At 41.1% G+C, this 21,448-nt stretch overlaps 1 protein-coding gene across 6 annotated transcripts in view; it reads right to left on the bottom strand.

Moving 5' to 3' along the window:
* KCNC1 (potassium voltage-gated channel subfamily C member 1) overlaps positions 1-21,442 on the bottom strand; it is a 125,049-nt gene extending 103,607 nt beyond the window's left edge. For all 6 annotated transcript variants that reach the window (XM_042038752.1, XM_042038756.1, XM_042038753.1 and 3 more), the window contains exon 1: positions 20,494-21,442. In XM_042038752.1, the coding sequence (XP_041894686.1) occupies positions 20,494-21,063 (570 nt within the window). In that variant the 5' untranslated portion in view covers positions 21,064-21,442. The remainder of the gene's footprint in view (positions 1-20,493) is intronic.
* Positions 21,443-21,448: the final 6 nt, after the last annotated feature.

Below are 21,448 nucleotides of genomic sequence, written 5' to 3'. Positions count from 1 at the left end.
TTCTCTCAAGATGTGGCTCTGGCTCACCTTGCCTGGTGTCTTTCTCTTGGAGGTTGCACATGCCAGCAGCTCTAGGCCTCCTCCCTGTGTATGGCCAGGAGGGGATGGGGACAAGTCCACGTCCCTGCCTCCACCTTAGTGGCACTTGGTGAGTCTGAGATATTTGCATGCTTGCTAGAGAACAAAGATGGGTATGCATGGGAAAAGAGTGAGGTGATGTAACAGATGCCCATCTGCCCAGAAAATACTGAGCCTTTGCTACCCACCTCAGGGAGAATCACAGGATTTAGAGCAGCATCCACTGGAACTACATACAGCAGAAATACTCCTGGATTTAGTATTATTGCTTTTGACCTGTTTAGACCTATTGACAATGATGAGTCTGGTGAAAAAAATGTTTAAGCAGGGGGAGGCAAGACTTCTTTCTCATTTTTGTTAATTATTTCTTCTGATTAATTGAATAAATAAACAGGATCTTTGTGTGCCACAGATCACACATCTTGTGAGAAAATTGAAAGAATACTTGCATATCTCACTAGGTATACTGAAAGGATTAAGTCATTTTTGTACAGTATTTTGAATTTCTGAAAATTGTTATGGACAAGGAGAATATTATTCTCTTTGCATTAATATGAAATGTTGAAATAGAGCAGGGATACCTATGATAATCTGAAACTCATCTCATACATTTAAAAATCCTCCTCTTTTTTGGCTATTCTTATAGGTCCTATTTCTGAAGATGCTCACTGTCAGCAGTTTGTAGACAAATCACTGGAATTTAGGGCTGCTCAGCCCCAATGCTGATTATTTTTCTTCATCACAATTCACAATTCTTTCTTTAAGCTGAGTGTTGAAGACCAGGTTCTCAGCTGGAGTAAGTGCAGGTGGCTGTGTTCAGCTGAACATCTCTATGCCTTATTTGTGCTAGATAAAGGTCATGCCTGTATCCTGACGTAGAAATGTCTCAGTTTACACTGTGAAAACTATTGCTTTTTGTTTTCCCAGTAGTAAAGATACTGCAGAAGAAATAGGTTTCGAAATCTTGCTGGTCATCTGTAAGGTGGTTTAGAGTTCATCCTGTTCTGCTAAGACATTACATTCGTAGTGCAGGGCCTGGTGAGGGAGTAAACTGGAACAACCTCACAGTTGCCAACATCAGCAGAGACAACTGGATGATACTGCAGGTCTTAGCAGGTACTATTTCAGAATAAAAAAATCCTTTCTTTAGGGCTTTAACTCCTGCTGACTGTGTGAAATGCAGCTGCTGTGCTGCAGAACCTCCTGAAAAATTGTATCATGTGGATAATTTCAGACTGTTGGCAGTACCAACACTAGCAGGCAAGGAGACTACAAAGAATGGGTTAAATCACAGACTTCTTGCCTCTTCGGTATTCCTGGATAATAATCCACCTACAGTGACTCCACTCTGTGGGTAGAAAATGCCTACCTCTTTTTAAACATAATTTATGCACTCCTTTGCCTTTTGAAAAGGATAGACACCAGCCAGGTAGAAGACTGCTCTGCTGCATTAGGGCTCTGAATTAACCATCAAATGTATGCCTGATGTGCGAGTCAATCTGCCAAGTCATAAATGTTACAAGCAGACATCTGACTACAGCGTGTATTTTTAAAGTATGCTTTTTGGCTGTGTAGCCTTAGCAAATACTGTTCCTTCCAACCTGTGCTAAAAGGACAGGGATACATATGCTGTTAACCTGGCACGATATGAAATCTGCCATAAACTGATTTCCCCAGAGGATTTCTCCCTGCAAGGGCTGTGTGCTGTGAGGCAGTGTCTCCCGGATGACTCCAAGTGTCCTCGACTCGATCTGCAGTAAGCAGGAAGGTGCGTGATAGTTTCTTCTGTGATGCAGTGGTGGCATCTGAGGGGGCTGAGGGTGTGAAGGAAGCTCATTCCTTTTCCCCCAACCCCACCTGCACGACAAAAAAGTTCTTGGGCTTGGACCCGAAGGGGTTGGTTGGTGAGAAGTTTCTGATTCTCAAGTAAAACTCAGACCTAGAAAATTCTATGGTGGTTGCATAAGTACTGAAATCGCCACACAGCTAAAGCCTGAACAGCAAGCAATTGACTGGGAAGCATATTTCTAATATAATTGCTTTTTGACCTTTTTATTTTGGTTTTGCTTTGAGTTTTCATTAACTTCATGTTAATTATAATCAGTGAACACTGAGGAAGAAAGAGATGGTTTTGTTGGTTTGTGGTTTTGGTTTTGGTGGTTTTTTTGGGGGTTTTTTTGGTGGAAATTTCAGCAGCTTTCTATTGTTATTCCATTTGGAAAAGGAGTAATTCCTGGTTCCTTCAGGAATTACTCAAGAAAAAAATGAACAGGGAGGTCAAATTTGACACTTTTGATTCCTTGAATCAGGTAGCGACATCAGCGATTTCAGGCCGTCCCTGTGTGCCATAAGGAATAAATCCATGGTAAATATGAGGTAGAATTAATCCTTCAAAAGGCATACATATTTTTGAGGAAGACAATGGCCCCTGAGCAATGCCCAAGGCATCCAGCCATCTTCTGCTCACCTACAGCAAGAATTACCAGATTATTAGAGTGGAGAGGCTTGTGCTGCTCACATATCTGCAATACACTCTCTGGTCTGCATTCCAATCAAAGGGCATTTTCAGAGACATTGGCATCTGCAAAGCAGATGTGCAACTGTTTATCATCTGCCTTGCTCCCTGAGTCTCCAGAGGAGTAACTGGGCTACTTCTTGTCCCAGCATACTGCCAGAAGAGGTCTCAGTGTCATTCTGCCGTGTCAGTCTCTCCTGACTTCTCTGCCTCTCCCCTGATCTGTAACAGTACCTCTGCCACTTCTGGCTGAATGGGAATCCCTGGGAAGTGATTAGCCCATCTTCAATATCTGCCTGATGCCTTTGTGTCAGAGGTCTTGTAATGTAACAATGATCCTGGAGACAGAGGCAGCCCAGCTGAGAAAAAGGTGAGTGCTCGTGCTCTGCTTTGAGCCTTGCTGGGATTGCTCAGGGAGCCACAGCGTATGTCAGGCTTCAGCACACACAGCATCTGCTCTGGCATCTTATTCCGAAGGGTGTTGGTCTCTTGGAAGAGACCCACTTTGCTAGACACAGCTCTCAGCTCATACTTAGTCTGCCTGCTCTGGGAAGGCGATGTGTTTTCTGACAACAGCCAAGATAAAAATCAAAGGTTCATTCTGTTGCACTTCAGGGCTGATGTATAACTTGCTCCTTCCATTCAGAACCTCTAGTCAGAATACACAGTTTATGGAGACAAGGGGTTAATTCACTTAAACTATTTTCTGGCTTTATAGGATTGCTACAAACCAGGGCCAGTTAAAATGTGGGGTCTGGTTAAGCATGTTAGCGTTTATATGTTTTTGTTTTAAAATGCCTATATGAGGAGATATATGTTTAAATTTTGTCATTATATAATTAAAAGTTATTTATTAGATCTGTCAATAGTCTGTTAGGTACAATCTGCTGGGTGCATCTTGCTTTAACTTTTCATCTGAAACAGCAGAAATAATTTTGTGGATTTTAAACTGTTGTTTTATAGATGCAGTGTTAAATGTTACTAGATTTTACCTCCCTGGTCCATGAAAGCTTTGTTTTCTCATTTCCTGTCAATCTTATTGAGAAATGCTGAATAATCAGAATGAAGCAAAGATAAAATTGCCTTCTGATCTCTCTGATTTATTTTGAGAAAACTTTAGTTCCTTCTGTGTCAAGGTGTCCTCACTTCACCTGCCTGGAGCAAACATGATAGTGAAAATTCATCTAGTGTCTCCAATTTACCTCCAAATTACAGTGCAACTGTTAGTCTCCACAATACCCAGAAGAGGTAGATAAATAATGTTCTATTATCCTGATTATAGATGTAAATCATTACCTAGAAGTTGTGGCTTGCCAGAAGCCTCATTTGAAGTTGTATCAAGAGCTGGTGCATTTCTGGGCTTCCCACATAAGATTGTAACACTTTTGTTTGCTACCTTATCTCCTTGTTGCCTCAGCTCCATCACTGTATCTGTCACTGAATCTTACACATATTTTCATATTGGAGTCCTCAGTGAACAGAATACATTAACAAGCCACAGCATTTCATTAGACAGCAAATACTCTCAATTAAAGATTGTTCATTTGTTCTAGACCTTTTTCTTTTTAAATTAATGTGATCAAACAAGGGCAAAGAGGTGAATGAGGATTACCCCCAGAATAATTCCTATATGAGGACCACTGCTGAAACCAGCACAGCATCTTTTAGTCTGACAGAGCAAGTGCCTGTGGCGTGCTCTCACTTCCACAAGTGCCCTATATATTTGAGCTAGTTGTTTTCTCCTGAAACCCCATTTAGTCTTGGATCACAGCTGAAAAGAGTCTGTGTGTGTGGTGAAGGACATAATTCTTGTGCAGGACACCTGATTGGAGAAGTTAGTTTGACTAGATTGGAATGCTGAAATATCCATTCTAGAGCTCTTAAGGAGATGAAGTTGGCCTCTTTCTCTCTCTTTTTTTGTCCTGCCGAGCTCTTGTGCCAGCCATCAAGGTGTCCGACCTTCACAGAAGAAAATGAGTGCATCAGAACACGCTGTCCAAAATCCTCACGTGTCCTTACAGCAAAGGCTTCTCCAGAATTAGCACTGGTGACAATACATGAAGCTCTTCACGTGGAGCCTAATCCTTTTTTTTATTCTTTGGCAAACTTGCAATAGCAAAATCTGCTCTTTTGACCACAAAATCTCTCACTGCAATCCTCCTTCCTCCTGGGCTCTTGTGAGGGCTGCTTTCTTGCTTGCAGCACGTGCAGAAGGTACTGCATATTGCTAACTCATTTGAATTATTCTGACTAGGGTGTTCTCACCTTGCTGAAAAAGGATTTGCTGTAAGTGGCCACAGTCTGAGATCTCAAACTCTTGGCTGTCTTTCTCTACTAGCAAGCTGCTGCCTTGTCATCCTGTGTTCCCTTTTCAGGATCCTAACTCTATTTGTCCCTCAGTGTCCAGTGAGCATTGAGGGGTGAGACTTCCCTCTCCCTACAGTGATTTGTTTTTCTAGTTCTGAAGACTCCTTCCATCTCCTATTTCTAGGAGATATATCCTCCTCCAGGCATTTTCCTTCTCACTGCTTACATTGCAACCACTGTTTTCTGCAGTTCCACTTCAGAAGTGTCCTTCTCACGTCTGATGGTGACTGCAGTTCCTCCACTGCATGGCATCCATGCTCTGTGAGCAGGAGAGCAGCTATTCAGCAACAATTAAAATGCTGTTTAAAATCCAGAACTGGTGCCACAGCCTCTGGGTGAAAGAGGAACTATCAGAAGGACAAGAAGATGTTGATGCTTCTAAAAGGGAGAGTATTTTTTATGTCCAGAAAAGGCTAAAAAAACACAGTCCCAGGTTGAGAATTATTTGAAGATATTTTTGTCTGACCTACATGGCAAGCTGTTTATGTTCCCAACTAATTTAAAACTACCCAAACAAAAACTCCTCACCTCAGTCGAGCTAAAGGACTGCAAGAAGATGGATGTGTACTTGTAAATAACTCAACAGAAATTATAAAAACAATTTGGAAAGAAAAGGAGATCCTTTTCTTCCTTGAAAACATTCAACAAGGTTTGTTATTTGTCCTTCAGACTTCAAACAATCAAGGCTTTTTTCTTACCTAAAGATTTTAGCAAAATATTGTGCAGAAAGTTATTTCCTTTTTATCTCCTGGTCATTCCCTCTTAAATTTTGCTGCTTTGTTCTTTTTTTCATTTTTACTTTTTTATTAAGTCAGTGTGAGGGGAGAAAAAGAAACTCATACTGAGGAGAGAGGGGAAACTTTGGGAATTTTTTTATGGAGAAAAGGGAAAAGCTTTGAATAAATGTTATTTGAGAGGAGAGGGAGAAATGGGAGGAAAAATACTTCGTTGCCAAAGTGTATGTACATTTATTTGTCCAGCCCTAGATCTGAAACTGGAATACATACAATATTCTTTCTTAGCCAAAAAGTCTGTGTATTGTGAGAGGGTTTCCTAAACGGCATCTGCAAAACTTCCAAAAATGCAAACCTCCAAAAAGATCAAGTCGTGGATGTTTTCCCATCCTTGCAACTCACAAATAGCTGAACTGGAAACACAAATAACCTCGTGCAATGAATGTTAGAGGGGCTGGTGACAAGCAGGGTGACCTGTGGCTCATGTCTTTCTGTGTGTTTGGAAAAAAAGAAAGTCATTGCTACAGCATAATGGGGGATTGGAAACCATGAGTGACCCCTAAGCATTTTGATGAAGGCAGATGTATTTAAAAAAAAAGAATGTATTTTACCCTAAGCTGCAAGCCTGTGGTCAATCCTGTTAACTAGAATTTGTAATTTGGGCTACTGAGTTGGCTTAAAAGCACTTTTGTGGCTTGTGGGCATTTTAAGAACAGGACTCCACCGAGTGTTATTGGGAATTATGCAGCTTGAGAGCTTCATGCCATCCTGAAATTTTTCTTGATTACAGCTAGTACCCTATGCAGTGTAGGTAGTAAATGGAAAATATTTTTTTTCATTTGAATCCAAGTCCTTATTGATATTCCTGTCAAAATACAGTTTCTGGTCTCTCAATAAACACACTGCAAGACTTGTGAATGTAGTTTTCACACATAATTTTTGGATGTATTTGTGAGCCTTTTGCCATCTGTGTACATTGCAGCTCTTTAGACTAAACTACTGCTGTATCTGGACAGACATACAAGCTCATATCAGAAATCTCTCTTTTCTTTTATTTTTTATTTTTTATTTTCTGCAGTTGTCAAAGTGAGGAACAAGGGATGTCACAGAAAAGTATTTCTACTATAAGTTTTGCAGTTACTAAAATTAATGAAGTGCCCACAGTTATCATAAGTGGAAATTGCATCTGTTAGACGGATATTGCTAAATAAAACCTGGTTGACTACTGGGATGAACAATATCCTCAGATATCCTTGTGGCAATTAAAAAAAAGGCAATTATTCATAACATTCACATCTATGACCGCTGCTTAAATTTACTGCAATTCTTGTGCCTGTAAACACGTACATCTCACTTCTAAAATAGATTTAGGACAATTAGAACAAAAATATTAGATGTAATTTCTCACTGGTCTGAATTAGATCTCACTATTGAAGTCAAGAGCAGGAAAAGCTGGTATTTGCAAGAAATGCCTTCAAATCAAAGAGCAGCTCTGTGTGTTGTTCTCAGCAGACAAACAGCTATGTTGAAATCCTACCTGGATGAAGAGAGTACAAAAACCTCTTCACCTTGCTGCTTAAAAAAAATGAGACCTGAATGGTCAAAGCAAAAGCCTATGGATACATATTCCCCCTGCGCAGTATTCCATAACCACGTAGAGCCAGGGGAGAGAGTAGCTCCCTGCTTTACCCAGTTTTATTTCCTGTCTGATAGAGGTTGTGTAATGTGTCTGTATAAAGGAAGAAATAGCTCCAATTGCTTCAAAGGAGAGTTCTCCACCTGCTAGCAGAATGAAGGTAAGTATGACCTCCCCAGATTCCTACATGTGAAACATAACATTCCCCTGTTTGCAAGAACTCAGCAGAAGCCTTGTGGATGTGCCCCCTTCCTTTGCACTTTCGTACAAGGTGACCTTCATCCTAATTTTCTTGGGGATTTTGCCCTTCAATATTGAATACTTGCTTCAAATTCTAATCATATTTTCCTTATAGTCTGTCCTTTTTGTAGAAGCATTTTAAAGTATCTTCATAAATGGTTGAGACTCACAGAACCTTGTTGATGCAGGGCAATATTAGTACTGGCAGTCTCCTTATCAGATGATGATAAATAGATGCATAAAGCTACCACAATGACATTTTTAGTTTTTAATGCTTAGAACCTTTAGGGATCAACTTAGGGACCATCTGCATTTGTCACTGACTTCTGAGAAGCTATGAAAACTGGGATCCAATGCTGAAATTTCTGTTGTGGCCATGGTGAGCTCGACATTTATATCTGGAGGTGACTTTGATTAACGTAGGATGCCAAAGGCTTCGCGAGACCACGGACACAAGACTCAGCCCAATGCCTGAAACCGGCTTGTGATTAGCTTGTTTTCAGATGTGGTAGCAAGTCTTTTGGATGCCAAACAGGGAGTCTTGAAAACATAATTCTTCCTATTTGAACAGCATAGTAAGTTTTAAAAAGTACATATTTAATTGCAAAATAGGCTGGAACTGTTTTCATTCAGAACCTATAGAAAGCAAGGGGCCTAGGAGCACAGCTTTAAACTTCCTGGGTTTTGCTCATATTCCTGCCACAGTTCCCAGTAAGATTTCTCTTTCATCTACATTTGCCGTAGTTCCTTCTTTCTTACTTTCTAATAATTTAAGAGACAAGATGACAGAACAGTTTAAAAAATATCTATAAATAATACCGTACGTAAAGAGGCATTTACCCACTGAGTCTTAAAACTCATCCCCTGATTTGGATCTATTTTTATAAGCTTCATCTCACTTGACACTGACAACGATTCACATAAATATTAAGTTTTCATTTTTAGTCCAGTGCACATAAGTGAAGCTAAACTGTAGAGTTCTTTGGAGTTTTTACCCCGAAGGCCCTTACTTAGGATGGAAAAAGGGTTAGGAGGATGCAGCTCTTAAGCACATATTAGCTAGTGTAGATGGAGCATTTTAAAATTTTTCAATGACATTCACATTTCCAATGAGCTTTTTTGTTGACTTTTTTTTTTTCTGTAGGATATAAAAATAAGGTGTGTTATCCTGAATTAAAGTCTAAACCTGAAGGCTGTTGAATAACGTGATTTCTTATTTATACCTCTCTGTTGTGTTGTGGTTATGTTCAACTCTATCACTATTCTTTTGCTGTCTCCTGTATTTTAATTAAAGCAGTCCTGAGATGTTTTATTAATTGTCCAAACATTTTGTTCTTTCGACTATGCAGCAAAGCTATTTAAACAATTAAAGAAAATATTTTTTTCAACGTTTGTCACTTCTAATTTCTAATACAATTATGTTTCTGTTATAGCAGGAGTAGATTTGATAACAGATGGTAAAACTGCAAAACTGTCTCCGCTTCATTAGCGCCCCTGGCAAGTCTTCCTATATAAGGTAAGTTACAGCAGAGAGGGATATTTAACAATATACCCTTCACAGTTTCCAGTAAGATTTTAGACTAGTTTTAAGTGTATCATGAAGGCAGTGAATGTAGTAGCCAGAATGTCCATTGATCACTTCTGTGTTGGTTATTAAAACCAGAACTAAAGCATATGTGCTGTAAAAGGCTCTGATCTAGCAAAGACCTGTTCAAGTGCTTTTCCAAGTTAAATTTATCCTGGCAATAGTTTAATTGAGATCACTTTCCTTTAATGGTGATAACGCATTTTTATTAAAAAGTAATAAAGTGTAAGTGATCAATCTCCATTTAAAATAAAATAATGTTTATGTTAAAATATTGATGAAAAGGCAGCCTTCAGAGATTTTAAGAATGCTTGTATTTCCATGGCACGACTGAAAGGTGACAGATTGATAGCCCTAGGAAATGTAGGTCTTTTCAAAACAAATTATGTGATGTGTCTTCACACTGACTTTGGAGCTCTCTTTGCAGCATGGCAGAACTGCTCAGACTCTGGGGTGAAAAAGTCCTCTCTAATTCTGCATATCATCTACTCTGCATGTCATCTCCTACTTTTCTGTGCATTTTGCCCGTTTCTTCTCCATAGGGGCTGCATAGAGATCCCTAAATTATTGTGCATGGCTCACCCTGGAGTCCAACGCATGAGGACAGCATATGGTTATTTCCTAACAGGAACTGGCTTCCAACAGGTGACTGAAAATAAAAGACCAGTCTTGTCATATGCCAACGTTAGACCATCTCTGATAATGCCACTACATACATCTGTTTTCTGCTATTGGTCTTGCTGAATTCAGTAGCCCAGAATTACCACAGAGGAACAGCCTCTTACTTCCACATTATTGGGAAATGCTGCTTTGCCATCATCCCAGGATATTGGTTTGTGAACTCCTCATGCTGTGCAAATTGGATCAACTTCACTAACTGCCTGGATTATGCAGCTTTGTGAAGTGGGGAGGGCTCCTGAGCAGAGACAGATGAAAATTTGAAATTGTGCAGTTGGAGGAGAATATTAAGTTTGAAATTTCACATTCTAAGCAAAAACCAGTAACCACTAGATTATTGCATCCAGGGAACTGTTTTGACACTACAAATATTTCCTGGTTTTATCTGAGTATGTTTCTGAAAACAGCTTATATTCAGTACGTATTTGGCAAGTACATTTAAAGGACTTTTCCTATTAGAAAATTATGGGCATCAAGAAGGCTTTGATATAAGGTAGTTGCCAACAGTACTAAGGCAGTTTTGGGTACAGGCAGAGACAACACTGCAGGCACTGGGAAATTTTAATATGCATTTTAAAAAATTACAACTGCAGGGTTAGTGTTTTGGGAATTCTAAATTTGAGCTCACATGGTGACACCCTTTCATGCGTCTGCCCTCAGAAGTGAAGATGTAGGAAGTGACTGCTAGATTTCCTTGAGGCAGGAGTGATGGAGAAGGTGGTGATGGAGAAGCCTTGCTGTCCTTGCACTGGCCACCACAGCTCAAGCACTTACTGCACCTTTGGAAGGATCACAGCCTTGGGTGACCTTCTGCTGCAGTCCAGGTTGGTTTGGAAAACACTACATCTGAGTATAGCGTAAAGCCTTCCCTTAGATGCTGTCAACTTGCTGTTTTTATAGTACAAGCATTTAGAGGTGTCACAGAAATTATAACTCTATTGTGCTAGCTACTGTAATAAACATATAGTAAGGGAGAGAGGAGAAAATGCAAAACAAGTAACCTGAGAAATTTTGTTTTTCTATTTTGAAGATGCCATACTAAGATTAAACATCTTGTATGATTTCACACACAGCAAAATTCATAGAAAATGAAAGGGGCTGAAGCATACCCAAAGGATGTGTCGTACTGAGCTAATAAAACGTGGTGTTTGTGTGCTTGTGACACTGCAAATGATCATTTGCTGAGCTATAGGTGTGTGACCTGCCTTTGCACTATTGGCATGCTGCAGGTGCTTCTCCTGAGAGGATTCTTCAGAGCTAACATAGGGAAGCGAGTAGGAGTTAGGTCAGATCTTCTAACAAATGCTCACTCTATAAACTGCATTAATTCAGTTGCTTGCAATCATTTGTCCAAATCTCAGGTTTGAGGGCTTTTTTAGGGTGTTTTGGTTTGTTTTTTTTTTTTGCTTTCTAGTAAATTTCCACCATGTAGGTCTGTGTACACATCTGAGGACGTGGGAATGTTCTGAATGAATGTTCAAAAACACCTAGTAAGAACCAAGGCTTACCCTGCTGTCTTAACCAGGATATCCTTCGAAAACAGTAAATGCACAGTTTTAGGAGTTCCTACAGCTGCTGGTACTATGTGCATGAAGATAAATTCGTGATTTGGAGTTGAAGATGCTATAGAATTTTTACTGAAGTTCACACTTTTTATTTGCCTGTAGTCCATGCCACTGACACAGTGAAAACTGAGCTTTGCTTAGCAGAGCAGGTTCTCCAAAAGATGCTTTCTTTAGAACAGTGAATGCACTTTTGCACTATTGATTTCCTGCTGTTTAGACATAACTAACATTTTAAGTAATCTATACAGTTTTGAAATTTACATTAGGTGTTTTAATAAAATCACTAGCACCTCAGGGACTTCTTGGTAAGATAGACAGTGAACTCCCATCAACTGAATACTAAACAACAGAACACTAAATTTCAATATCGCTTAAGCAAAATTCTGACCTAAACTGATCTGCTACTGCCCCAAAACCAGAAAACTAAACACCACCCCACAGGAATTGCCTCAGTCCAGGTACTGGTTGAGCTATCACAGCACAGTCAGGTTGTTCCTGGTTTGTCCTTACAAGTGCTTTACTGAAAAACCCTGAGTTAAAATCAGCTCTGCATTATGCGGGACACATTCCCAAGAAGTGCTAAGACGTACTGTCACTAGATTTCTTGCAGAACTCCACACTAGAAGCGAAGGGGAGATCCATGCTAAAAAGGGAAACGGGAATAGCACAATGTGGCTGAGATCATGTTGTGGTGTTTTTAGAGTAGAGATCAAAGGCTGCTGTGAAGGCAAGCCCTTTTGCATTGCGTGTTGTGGCAATTACACAATTGTCCTTGTCCTGAAAAATTTTACCTGAAATAGATCTGCATGGGTCTCTGGTTGGATCCCACTAAAATCAGCAATAGTTGGGACTGTGGCTCTACAAGGTGGGGTAGGATTTTAATGAAGGTCTGTTAGCTTCTTGCCTGTGTCCTTTTTTGCTCTAGGACGTGACCTCCCTTCTGCTTGAGGTTGTAGGTGCTCAGCATTTTAGAGATTTCTTCCTGTTCGTTGTGTTTTGAAGTCTGTTATCAAGCCTGAAGCATTCTGCCTGAAGGTTTTAATTTAATTAATAACTGGATAAATCACAAAACTGGTCCCCACCATCTATACGTGTCAATTGATCCGGTGTAATGAAGACTGCAAGAAGCCCAAACTGAAAAACAGAACAGGGATATTGGAATGAATTTTCAAGGGAAATCTGCAGCTAAATTTCTTACGTATGTTAAATGATAAGCAACCCGAGCTGACCAGATCTTTCTGTATTTAAGAATATGTTTTTTTGAGGGCAAACAGGGCAGCAATAGGAACTCTGCTGCAGTTGAAACAAGTAGTTGTTAAGTAACTGTTGATGTATCTCTGTGTACATTTAATTTTTCTGTGAATGGGTAGACGATCAAGGAAATTCAGAAAAGATGATCAATTTGCTTTGGTTGTGCAGATGAAAATGTATGTTTTAACTTGGATTTGCCTCTAAAAATTGTAAGATCCGGTAACAATAGGTTTTGCCTTTGCTATTTAAAGCCAAATAATCCATTTTATTGCTTCTTAAAAGGGACATTCTCTTCCAGGTTTTCAAGTAAAAAGCCAGTATGATATTTTAACCTATTTCTCGTAGTCACAACACCTCAGTGGTCCTGACCCAAGATTTTTCGAAGTAAATCTAGCAGTGCTGAGATTTACTGCTGCTCCTGAAGTATCAACATAATTACATAAGTGTGTGCCAGCAGTGTGTGCCTGTGTTGGTAGCTCATGTGCAGCACACACATCACTGGCTGTCTGAGTGCACTGAAACCTGAGATTTATTGCATTTACAAAAGGCCATTACAATGCAATTTTAACTTACTGTCATTAAAGGGTCTTACATCATAAGCAATCACTGCAAAAAGCCTTGGCCCGCGATTTATTCATAATTTTTACTGCATGATTTATTAGCACTTCTGTAACATTTTATAAATCTTATCAGAAAGAAATTAAAATCAGTTAGGGCCTGGTCTTTTCACCCTTACCCGTGTTGGGTGGTACCTTGTTCTCAGCCTGAGGGAAGCAGGGATATTCCTGGAGTAAGCTATCACTACAGGAGTAGGAGTGAAGATAGCAAAATCTGGTTACTTAGTGAGCACAGGAGAGAGATGTAAAAATTATTCTAGAAATGACAGCATTTGGTTTATATTCCAGGGGGAGGAGGTGGCTCTCCATGGATTCATATATTTCTCTGATTTCATCCGATCCTACCGCTTCTGTGTACCATTTGGAGTGAATCACATATTTATGTAATTCAATATTCAGCAGAGAAAGCCAAGCCAGCCTTCTAAATTGTTCTTTCCTCAGATCAAATTCAGCATATAGTAACTGAGAAGCTAATTGTAAGACAATTGCAAAGAACTCAAAATGGCTTTTCTATTAGTCTTATACTCCAAGAATGCACTGAAATTTCATAAAATCAAGCTTATACAAAATGAGAACTCAGTTTTGCCATCTATATTTGCATGAGAAAGAATTACTCACTTGATTATCAATTAGGGCCCAATTTTCCAATCTGAATACCCCTGCTTGCCCTTTTTATTACGAAACACAGCACTTGGATATGATTTAGTTGAACATTAATTGAAGTCATGTGGTTTAAAGGGGGATGTATTCTATAGTCCTTTGCAGTAAAAAATGCCAATAAGATCATGATGAGCTTTGTCAGTATTAGAGCTCTATGTTTTGATGCAGTGTGCTGGAGATGCTCGTGTCTTTAAAGGATTATGAAAACATGTATTTGAGTATGTATGCTCCTAATAAATTGCTAAGATCTATTGCACTTCAGTGCTTTGGAATGGAAATATGCACCGTGTCTATTAAAAAAAGCAGTACACAGCAATTAATTTGTTATCCTGAACCATACTGCAGGAAAATTCATTTCTATCCTTGAAGTTGGTGGTAATTTTGGCACTGAGCTTCCATAACAGTAAGGCTGGGCCCTCTGTTGCTGATTTGTTAACATCTCTCCTTATGTTAAGAGAAAGGCAGTATGTATAGACTTTACTGAAGTAGTACCATAAATATACACAGACCAGTCACGTATTTTTACAAATAAGAAAGACAAATACCGTCAAACACTAGACCGCACAGCAGAAGGGAAGAAGAAGATGGAAAAATGGTTTTCCTAGGTATAGTCTAATATATCCCATTTTTGTGAGCAGTTCTAAAATAGAAACATTATAATTGATCCACAGATCTTTTTATCCTTTGTCTCTTGATAGACCAACAGAGAATACCAGGATTTTGTTGCCTTTTTTTGCCCTAACCAAAACCAAAATAGCAAATGTCAGGAGAAGGGCAAAGAAAATAACTGAAGGCACATAGGGATGGATTAAAGAGAGAAGGGACCAAATATTTTTTCTGAACCCAGCCACTAAATTCACATTGATTTCAGTGGCACCACGGTTACTTTTGCAGAAATATTTTGGGGTGGTTTAATTTTGAAGTCCTTCCTCATATGGAAATCCCACTCAGCATCGTAGGAGGTGGCAGCAATAGGAAGGCATATATATGTGTATGCATATGATGGTATGATCCATACAATCACAGCCTTGGCTAAATCAAGTAAATTTTGTAACCTAGAAACATTAAAATTAAGTGAGATTAAAAAAAAATTAAATTAAAATGGCAACAGATGCTGTTCTTTTTTAAGGTTTTGGAATAATAGAAATAAAATTGGAAATAGGCAAATAGATTTTAAAAAAATGTCCTTGAATCAAAACTGTTAAGTCTGTACTAGGCAGCCATGGATTTGTCAGGTGGGTAACATCATCTCTCTCATCCCCCTGTGAGATCGTGACTTCAAAGAGATTGTAAGATTTTCTGGGCAGCATCATATCTTCCTGTGTGCTTCTGAACAGCTCAAACTGGTGAAGTCATGATTCTGCACGGCTGTTCTGATATTTTTGATTTTGTGTGTGTGTGTGTGTGTGTAGTAGTTTAAAAACGTATTACTTCTGAAGTCGGACAGACAATTCCCAGGAGTTACTTGCGTACCTGCTCCCACCCTAACCAATCTGATAGGGACTGCATGTGGGACTTGGTGTGAGCCGTGAGCACTTTCTAACTGGCATTGCCAAAGTTTCTTCAGTCAGGATGCAGAGAAGACTACCATGTTCACTAATGGGTTATATAAGGATTTGCAGTAACATGTTCCTTGATGGGAGAAAATAGGAATAAAATGGAATTTTAGGAACTGTATTAATAATGGATGATAGAATGGTAGTTAATAGATGTCTGTAATTCCATTATACTACAAGTGCAAGGGAAACCTCATTTGATGTGGAAAGATTCTCATTTTTCCAGAGCTATAATGCAGCGTACAGTTAAAATTAGGCTGTCTCGTTAATTGTCAAAGTATATGGTGAGAATTCCTGCAGCCAGCTTCAGTGCAGGATTAGATATGCCTCTGCAGGAGAGACCTTCCAGAAAGGCTCAAGGTGGGAGAGCAGCTCCACCAGGGTGCTTTGAAGCTATCCCTGAGGAGGGTGGAAGAAAGTGAGTGGGGCAGGTCTTGTCCCCTCTCTCCCTGTCTGCTCATGCTTGGTGGCAGTTCCCAGACCACTCTCCGTGAAGTGCTCCTGTGCCAAGCGTGTCCTGCATCACACATCTGTGGAATAAGCTCCCCTTGTTAAGGATGAGGAGCATCTGTTCCCACTCCCTGATACCTGCCTCAATTCCTGAGCTAAGCCATGCTGGTCAGGGGTAAGGAACGAGCAGAATCGCCCCAGCCTCTAATCCTCAAGACAGTATGGTTATTCAGGAACTAGGATCCCGTAAGCCTTTTTATACTTGTGAGTTGTACTTTATATAGGGAAAAATCAGTTTAAATGAACACAGCAAGGCTGAAATGCTCTTGAACATATAAAAGAAATATGGAAGAAATCCCTGGGGGAATACCTTTTTCTTATCTTTACCACTATCCTTTTCCCTGTCTCGTTCTTAGTGTCAGAAACTCGTCCTTCAAAAGTCACCCACTGAGGAAACCAGATTCTTCTGCAGGATGTGAAGGGAAAACATGAGGGAAGGGTGAGTGAGAGTTTTGCTTTTCCTCTTAAAGATCAAAGTGGTACAGCATATTCCAGGATTACAAGTCAAGCTGTTGAGGACTTTCCATAGGACCCCCATCAGGCTTTTATTTAAAAACACTAAGAATGTTTATTTGGAAGGACTACAAAAGGGTCCTGAGGGTTCATTAATAAAGCTTAACTGTCCAATTTGAATGTGAGCAGTAGCGCAGAATCTCAGCTGAAAGCTCCTCGTTCCCAAACACTGAGTAACCCAAGGAATGTGAATTAACACAAACACAACCTTATCCTGCTGTGGAGGAGGAGGAGGAGGAGGAAGGGGAATAAATATGCTAGATACCTGCAGGCCAAACTCCTCAGGAAGTCAGTGGGAGCTTTACTAGTGGAAGAACAGCATGACCAGACATAAAGGAGAAAGGATGCCAAGAAAATATTTTTCACACGTTTGTGTACTGAGGGACCTAAGAAGTCTAGTAAGTACAGAGGGCAGGATCTCTACTACAGTGTAACTCTCTTCTGCTTTAGTGTACCTCTGTAGCTTTCTGGGTGACTCTATTTCCCCCTTTGTGCCTACTTACGAAAAATAAATCTACAAAGTTGTCTGATGATGCAAAAAAGACAGTTCCAATGAGCTTCAAAGAAACATCTCACCAGTTCAGGTGTGTGCAGTGACATTTAGCTGTCTGGACAGATGCTTTTGACAATCCTCCTGAATCCCTGGATCTTTTCCACCACCTTGTCTGTTACTCTGTTCAGACCTCCAGTTACCAGACTTTGCCTCTATATGCAAATGTGGATTCTTTAAGTTAAGGAGAAGTGTAATACCCGTTTATCTTACTAGGAGAGGTGTCTAAGGCAATCAGTCATTTGAAACAAGCTATCTTTTCTTATTACAGATATAGAAGATGATGCAACTTTTGAAGTGTTTCCTCTTTTTAGCTACATTATTTAAGAAATTAGAGTGCAGAAAAGTAGAAATTAATTAAAATCAGCCACTATTGTTTTAACAAGCAACTGTTGACTGTGTTGCACCTAAAGACAAATGATTAGTGACTGGGAGCTTTGCTTAATCCAAGTAAGTTAAGAAATAAACAAAATTTGCAGAGTTAGCTGATTTTGCCTGACATACACAAGTGCACTTCCAGTCTTCCCTGGCTGTCTACAGTGAGATCAGAAGTAATTTAGTATGAGTCAGGTGCAGGTGAAGCAAAACAGTCAAATGTACTTGTATTTGCAAGCAGTGTCCATCAAGATCCTCCAAGAATGGCTGGATTTGAGTAAATGCTGAGCTTTTCATAGACAGTTCCTAAACATTCACTGATCTAGCGTACCAGACACAGTCCAGAGAATCTTGCTTTATACAGATATGCAGATTTTCATTTAATCTTAATATTCAGAGACTGTATTCCTTTTACTTGCCCAAGTGTAACACTATGATGGTTATGTAAACTGATGCTTACATTGACATGTTATTTTGACATGCATTGTAGTGCCATATGTAAACATCAAACATGTATAACAGCCGCCCTTAGTACGGGTCCCAGCTCCATTTAGAAAGAGAAAATTTTGTGATTTTTTTGACAAAATGGCAATGTGAATTTAGATTTTTGCACAACTGAATTGCAGTTTGTAACTGAAAGTAGTATACGTAATTACAAGTGGGGTAACAGTGGATTTATTGCCTTACTCTACCAATGATTGCCTTAATATACCATTCACTGCTTCATCATGTTATCAGTTATTTTACTATAAATTGGCTATTGTGAGCTTGAGGTCTTTTTGCAATGTCTGTGTTAGGTTACAGGAGAATAAACCAAACTCCCATTTCTTTTTACATCCATAACCATAACATATGGCTTTTACTAGGAAATGTTAAGTGTCTTATAATGTCTTCTTAATGGACAGTGTGTGCATGTGCTGATGAGGAAAGCCATCTTCCTTCATGCAAAATATTAATGCATGTGGCCTACGTCTCCATAGATACAAGTTAAAGAATCATATTTAACCCACAAAATATTCAGTGTACTCATATTTATCTAGTTTTAACAATCCTTTAAGGAAAGAACAAGTTAGAGGTAAATCAGGAGTTGAATTCTAACAGGTATGCACAAGTGATTGTAAATAAATGGTACATCATCCACTCCAAAAAAAAAAACAACCCACCAACAAACCCAAATCACTTTATAAAACACCTATTCCTAAATGAAAATACCCTTAGAGAATTCACATTCTCACAGAATTCCTGCCCGTGCATCACAAAGACTCTTAATATTGGTTATAAATTTTTGTCCTTCACCTAAAATATCATAATGCCTTCAAGCAAAAGGGTGTTTTAACCTCTGTATCCTTTTCACTGAGACAACATTATCCATTTGGCTTTTGAACCATTTCCCAAAATCTTGAACAAGCACATTACTTTCACTTGAAATGTGTTTTACCAACAGATTCCTGGGTACCAGAGAGATCTGCTATTCAGATCGCCGGCTAACACTGGGCTTGATTAATGGAAACCAAGCATTTTGCAGGATACCCTCCAGCCTTGCCTTTCCCTTTCCATGTTCCCTTGGAAGAAATCAGGGACTTGAAAGCAACAATACATCAGCATCATCTTCTCATCTTGTGGTAAATATTTTATTATTCCTTTATCCCCCATGCTGTTTAAAGGAATTCATTTAAAATATGAACTCCTTTGTTCAGGGAGGAAGTCTCCAAACAGTATTCAAACAAGAAGCTTTAGAAATGCAGAAAGCTATAACTCCAGGCTCTGCTCCAGCTTTCCCCATTCATTGTTTGCAGACCTGGCGTCTCCCTGCTGGAGGTCTCTGCTCAGACCCAAAGTCTCTGGCAGCTGCTATTCCACCACCCATTCATACATGGCCAGCTCCCCTCTCCCTGCTCCCTGCATTTCCACTTCTCTTTCCTCCATCCATCCAATTTTCTCCCTAATCTGATCTCACTCCTTTGATCCTTCTCAGGAACACTGACCACCCTCCCCCAGCAAAGCACCACTCATCCCTACTGAGGGCTGGCAGCAATTAAGCTGTAACAAAGCTACATTTAAGAGTAAAGCCTATGCCAACCAATTTCTTTATGAAGGCACTATGCTCCATCTGTTTCCCTAGTTATCAAATTGACTGTCTTGGGAGTTAATCCTGCTGCTGTTCCTGAACTAAATCTTTTCAGTACTTTTGATTTCAGGAGCAGAACTGGGCCCTAATTAATGTAATTACCCTCATAGCATGAGGAGATGCCTACTTAAAGGAGTCGGATGACTGTTACAGACCATTTTTATCCACACCTATGCTGTGAACTGCACCAGTGTGCATTCCCTTTCCAAAACAACCGCAGGCACCAGGAGGGGAGGAGTTGTCCTTCAGTAGCAGGCACGAAACCTGTCAAACACAGTGTCCCTTTACATGAATGAAACCTTTTCCTATGATTAATACTTTGCATTTGCCACAAGGGAAGAAGACACAGAGTGAGCAGCTGAATTACCCATTTTCAGAGAAGCATGTTCATAAATATTTAACTTGGTATGTATGAGAAAAGAGAAAGGCACTGACTCCAGTCCAGGCTGAAACTCTCCAAATCCCCTGGTACCCCTGGGACTGCCTGCTCCCATAATCCTTTCTCCATCTCGTAAAGGGGAGAGAGCCATTAGCTTGTAAGAGGGCTGGACAAGGTGTCTCTCTTTACTGGGGGATGTCTGACTGTAAAGATCTGTGCATAGAGGGAAACTACCTGGTGTAATGGAGGCCTCTCTGGCCCATGAATGGGACCCTGCCCCAGGCTGTTTTAGGAGTTTTAGGAGCCTGTTAGAAAAGAAGGGTCTCTGGAGGCCCACATGATGAGGGCATCAGGTCTTGGTGTCTACTTGCTCCCAATGCACAGGGCCTTCTTGAGTTGGGTTACATTGCCACAGACCCTGCATGATTCTTGTATGGCCACACACATGGATGGCTGCTCTGCTCTGACAGTGGAGAGAACCCTGGTGATGCTGGGTGGAAGTGGGACTGCAGGAAGGTTTGAGTGTTTTGATGAGGGTGCTGATTGCATAGCTTACCCTTGCATATCTGGAGGAGTAGGGATCCTCAAAGAGTGCCCAGATGCGGGGCTGCCACCGTCTCCAGAAGCCCCCAGACCTGCCATCTGGGGAGTCACTAAGTGCTAGGCGTTTTGTCATCTCCAGCTCATCTTCACCATCACCAGAGTCTCCGGTGCCATCTATGTCTCCGTCCTCAGCACTGCTATCCAGGGGCGCCCCACCAAAGCTGTCCAGAGCCTCTTCAGCGTCGCGGTGCTGCCGGTAGGTCATCCAACAGCAGGGCTCCACATCGGTCTCATCGATGCCCCAGAAGGCCAGCTCCTCCTCATACAGGGGCCCGCACACGTCCGCGGGGCAGTGCAGCTTGCCAGTGCGGTAGTAATTCAGGATGTGGGCAAAGACGCCCGGGTGCCGGTCAAAGAAAAACTCATCCGTGCGGGGGTCATAGTCAAAGTGGCTGTGGGCATCGGGCTCAGCGATCCAGGCCAGCCGCGTGCCGGGCAGGGTGCGCAGGGTGCTGCGGTAAGTCTGGTGCCTAGTCCCTCCCACGTTGATCACAATGCGGTCGCTCTCGTCGCCCTGGCCCATCTCGTCTCTTATTAGGCATGTCGCAGACTCATCCAAGCAAGCACGGCAGGCAGCAAGCCCGTCAGGGGACGGCTGCTCGGCGGCAGTCGGTGCCTAAGCCGAGCCCCGCTCCGGGCCCGCGGGGGCGAGGGGCCCCGGCCAGCCCCGCTCCCCCGGGGCCGCTCCGAGGCGATGCCGGTGGCGGTGGCTCCCGGCGCTGCGCCGCCTCCGTCTGGAGTCAGACGCTCGGGGTCCGCGGCAGCTGCAGCCGCGGCGGAGGGGCAGGGGCAGGGGGGGCCATGCTCCGCGAGCGCGGGCGCTGCGGTGCCGGAGGGGGAGGGCCTTTCCCTGGTTGGACGTGGCCAAAAGCACAAGGAAAAAAAAAAAGGGGAAAAAAAAAAAAAGG

The sequence above is a fragment of the Corvus kubaryi genome, unplaced genomic scaffold (genome assembly GCF_017639235.1).
Source record: "Corvus kubaryi isolate FWS band 111438036 unplaced genomic scaffold, C.kubaryi_AGA036_p1.0 37392, whole genome shotgun sequence".
Taxonomy (NCBI): domain Eukaryota; kingdom Metazoa; phylum Chordata; class Aves; order Passeriformes; family Corvidae; genus Corvus; species Corvus kubaryi.
The sequence above is the reverse complement of the archived record's forward strand: the minus strand, read 5'-3'. Positions and strand labels throughout refer to the sequence as shown.